The sequence below is a fragment of the Octopus sinensis genome, linkage group LG2 (assembly GCF_006345805.1).
Source record: "Octopus sinensis linkage group LG2, ASM634580v1, whole genome shotgun sequence".
Classification (NCBI taxonomy): domain Eukaryota; kingdom Metazoa; phylum Mollusca; class Cephalopoda; order Octopoda; family Octopodidae; genus Octopus; species Octopus sinensis.
The window spans coordinates 150,722,351-150,727,540 of NC_042998.1; the positions used below are offsets into that span (position 1 = coordinate 150,722,351).

The 5,190-nt window shown below is 39.6% G+C and overlaps 1 protein-coding gene across 1 annotated transcript in view; it reads right to left on the minus strand.

Annotated features, from left to right (window-relative positions):
- Positions 1-306: 306 nt before the first annotated feature.
- The window catches only part of LOC115226279 (craniofacial development protein 2-like), a 37,977-nt gene continuing 33,093 nt past the window's right edge, over positions 307-5,190 (minus strand). The window contains exon 3 of the mRNA XM_029797272.1: positions 307-393. Coding sequence (XP_029653132.1) covers positions 307-393 — 87 coding nt within the window. The remainder of the gene's footprint in view (positions 394-5,190) is intronic.

The window sequence follows — 5,190 nt, forward strand, 5'->3', positions numbered from 1 at the left end:
CAACAACATGCAATGAGGAGCGAGTTTGTTCTTTGATGTTATGGATGACGGGAAGGCAACGAGCTGGCAGAATCATTAGCACGCCGGGCAAAATGCTTAGCAGCATTTCGTCGAGCTTTACGTTCTGAGTTCCAATTCCGTTGTGGTCAACTTTACCTTTCATCCCTCCGGGGTTGATAAAATAAGTACCAGTTAAGCACTGGGATCGATGTAATCGACTTACCAGCTTACTTGCTAGCCTTGTGTCAAAATTTGAAATCGGTATTATAGGTGCGGGGGGGGGACAACTGCAGGCATGTTTCTGTCTTAGTGAAATATCATCTTGCAGTAACCAGTTGCCAGGGCTGCCGTCTGCAAGAGGAACATATAAGTTAATTGAGGGCTCAAATATTTCTTGAAATGAGACCACAAAAAAGAATGTTTAAATTAAATTTCATCTGTAATTATCAGAGTTGTCACCCTTGTTTTCGTTGACAATAATTGTCGTTAGCGCTAATGATTTTTCAATTTATTATTCGTGAAATATTGGTTGGTTAAACATTGGCTAAGCGAAGAGGTAGTACGTTACATTGCACTTGACTGCATAAACGCCTAGCAGAAGGCATCTCTGGGAAATTTTGCCATGCCAATACCATTCCTATTATAGCATATAGTATTACAAATGTCTACTTTCCCGCCAAACACCACCCACCACCACCACAACAACACCATCCTTGTAATTATAACAACCCGTCTACACCATTTCGATGTTCCCTACCCTATTCTGTTTCAGCACAATCTACCCTTATAGTTTCGGTAGTTACAACAATTAATTGTATAGGGATTACTAAAATACCCCGCCCAATACCTTCGTCACCAACCTCACTATCATCATCATCATCATCATCATCATCATCACCATCAGCTTCTCCTTCATTATCAACACCATCATTATCATCACCTTCATTACCAACAATTCCTCACCTTCCCCCATACACACACTCCCGCCATCACGCCCACATCATACTCTCAACCCCTGTTAGAGTACTTTTCTTACCAACCAAGGCATAACCCATCCCGTACCACCAGTTCCATCCCCACCCGCCACAACCACTGTAGCACAATAACACCATACCACCACCCTCACCACAGCGAACACAACCCATCACACCACCACAATCACACTAACTGCACAACCACACCACTACCTCTACCATCACCACCACCACTACCACCACTACTCTACCCCAAACTGTTACTGCACCTGCGACACTAAAACAGCAAAACTCTGGGAAAATTTTTAGCACGACGACATGTTAGTCTGAGAGTTCTAGCTGTAGTGGTGGTCGTAGTTGCAGTAGTAGTAGTAGTAGTAGTAGTAGTAGTAGTAGTAGTAGTAGTAGTAGTAGTAGTAGTAGAGTAGTAGTAGTAGTGATAATGATTTCAGATGAGGAAGGACGGTGATGGAGGAGATGAATTCAGATGGTGACGGTGCAGGAGGGGGATTAATAACAAGCGTTAGTAGTATTGTATGGTGGGGTGTGAGTGTGGTGGAGTAGAAGTGGTGGTATTATTGTGCTGTTGTAGCCGCAGTAGTAGTCGTTGTTCGTTATGTTACAGCCTGGTCGACCGAGTGAGTCTTCGTCAGGTGAGACATACTTACAGCAAAGTGGACTGAGCCGTTGTAAGTACGATTGATTTCGCCATGTCACGAAGGAGAGCTAGGCTTTACAGTAAAAGTTGTTTGATCATGTGATTTCAAAGCACGTGTCTTAATAAATTTTCAGGCTAGACAGTAGGTACTAACAAAATAAATTATCAACGAAAGACCTCATCAGATGGAAACAATATTCTTTTATTCTTTTACTTGTTTCACTCATTTAACTGTGACCATGCCGGAGCGCCTTGAAGAGATTTACTTATTTTTTAAGCCTAATACTTATCGGTCAATTTTGCCGAACCTCGAAATTACTGGTACATAAACACACCATCACCGTTTGTCAAGCGATGATCACACACACACACACGCACACACACACACACACACACACACACACACACACACACACACACACACACACACACACACACAGATATGTGTGTGTGTGTGTGTATAAATATATATATATGCCTGGCTCATAAGGGCCGGTTTCCCGGTTTCCTTGGCGTATGGGTTCCCCACCTGGACGGGACGCTGGTCCGTCGTAAGTGATCTGCAAGATGCAGGAGGAAAGAGTGAGAGAAAGTTGTGGCGAAAGAGTCAGCAGAAGTTTGCCATTACCTTCTGCCGATGCCACGTGGAGCTTAGGTGTTTCGCTCATAAACACACACATCGCCCGGTCTGAAATTCGAACCCGCGATCCCTCGACCGCGAGTCCGCTGCTCTAACCACTAGGCCATGTGTCTCCACATAAATATATATATGTGTGTGTGTGTGTGTGTGTGTATGTGTATATATATATATATATATATATATATATATATATATATATTATATATATATATGTGTGTGTGTATATATATATATATATGTGTATATATATATATGTGTGTGCATATACACGACTGGCTTCTTTCAGTTTCCGTCTACCAAATCCGCTCACAAGGCTTTGGTCGATCCGAGTTTATAGTAGAAAACACTTGTCCAATGTCCACGCAGTGGGACTGAACCCGGAACCATGTGATTGGGAAGCAAGCTTCTTGCCAGACAGCCACGCTTGTGGAGAAATTTTTAAAATAAGAATATATTTTGGTTTGGGTTATTATTGGTAGGAGTCATGATCAACGGCGATCAAGCCTTGACTATCTCGGCCTAAGATAAATTTGGTTTCTATTTCTAGTGGTTGGGCGGCCTCATAGAGGTTCAAGTTGTTTTTTTTTTAGTGTAAAGGTAGAAATCATTCTGACTCTACAACATGAAATTTAATATATTTTGTTGTATTTTCAACGACGACCCGAAGTAAGCCGTCAACGTCACCACCACCATCATCAACATCGCTCCCAACATCAACATCACCACTACCATTGCCAACATCATTAACATGACGACGACCACCACTGCCATCAACACCACCGTTAGCATCATCACTATCATCAATATCACCTTCCACGAATCCATTACGATCACGACCACCAACACCGCTGTTACACAGACACCGCCAAAACCACAACCACCACCTTTACTACTTCTACTACTACCATCACCCCACTCCACGTCTACCACCACCACCACAACCCCACCATCTCCCGTTCACAATAAGCCGTTAATCCATGTATTTAGCCGTCATTCAGCTGGGATTATAGCCCTCACCTTCCATCAACCGCCAGCACACGCACACACGCACATACACACGCATGCACGCACGCACACACACATACAAACACGTACACAGGAACATACACACAATACGCACACATATAGCAAAAGCACCACCACCAACAATAGTATATAGATACAGTCTGTTATATACACTTGCGAGATATTACTTGTAGCAAGGGAGGCAGAGTTGGACGTCGTATGCTCACATATACACACTCATGCACGTATCTACTGAGAAGACTGTGGGATGCTTACGTCTGTGTATGCATGCATATATATATATATATATATATATATATAATATATAAATATGTATGTGTGTGTTTATACACAAGCACACATACACACACGCGCATATATATATATATATATATATAGAGAGAGAGAGAGAGAGAGAGGATCTTTTCTGTTTGGTGCCACTTTTCAATATCTTCCATTTTTGTTCCAATTGATTTCATATTTGGTGTAATGATGTATTTTTGTATGGTAATTATTGACATGAAATTCATTTTCGCCATAAATCAATGAAAAACGACTTAATAGCTTTTTAAGTTTGCAAATGTGTCATTTTAACCAATCGAAAGCCACAGACATTCCTACCTGTTTCCATAGTAACAACCCAAGCGGTCACCAAGCTTCTTATTCACGTGGTCCTTTTTCGCTTATTAAATGCTTAAAACACATGAGATATGAGGTGGTCGTGCAATGCGATCTTTTCTGTTTCGCTCCACCTGTGGAAATTTCAAAGCTTATTGAACATTTAAAAATTTAATGTATTGATGTAATTTTCCACGCTGAATCTCATCGATCGGCTAATTAACACTTTCCAGAAAAATTGTTTAAAAAAGTTACAGAAATCTAAAGTTTGATAAGTTTTACCCAGTCAGAAAACAAGATTTTGTGCGTGACAGCATGTGCTGTTAACTGTAAACAAATGCAAAAAAAAAAAAATCGACGGAATTCTGCTTTACACACGCCATATTACCCCTCATAATTTTTTCTTTTGGAATTTTCAGAAAAGTTTTGCGAATTTGCATCCTGCACACGGAAATTCATGTGATTATGTAATTTTTTTGTTTTAAATTATAATTTTGGTACGTGATTTACAGCCTATTTAGTTGTTATTTTTAGCACATCTCACGGATCTTTTCAGTTTGGCAGCCACTTCTCAATTTCTTCAACTTTTGTTTCAATTGATTAAGTATTTGGTGTATTGGTGTGTTTTTGTAAAGTAATCATTGAAATGAAATTCATTTTCGCCATAAATCAATAAATAAGGATTTAATAGTTTTTAAGTTTACAAATTTTGGGTAAATTTAGCCAACCGAAAGCTATAGGTATATAAGTGCCTGTTTCCACAGTAACAAGCCCAGCTGTTACGAGACTGATTACCACGTATTCTTTTTGTCGCTTTTTAAATGCCTGAAATACATGCAGTATGAGACGAATGTTTCCTTGGTTTTTGCAGTTTCATGAATTTCTGTGTGTAGAATACAAATTCGCAAAAAATTTCTGGAAATTCAAAAAAAAAAAAACCGAAAAGTTATGTAGGGTTAAATGGCGTGCGTAAAGGAGAATTCCGATCAAATTTAATTTATTTACATTTGGCAACACGTGCTGTCACGCTCAAATGGAAAGCTTCAAATTCCTGTTTTCTGACTGGTTAAAAATTATTAAACTTTAAATCCCTGTAACTTCTTTCCAAAATTTTTCTGGGAAAGGTGAATTATCTCCCAAGTTTCAGCGTAGAAAATTACATCAAATTTGAAAATTTCAATAAACTTTAAAATTTCGACAGGTGAAGCCAAGCATAAAAGATCCTAGAATTAAGAGTTAGACGAGTATAGAGCGAGAACAAGAAAAAGAGATGGCAGGGTAAATAATGGTTATGT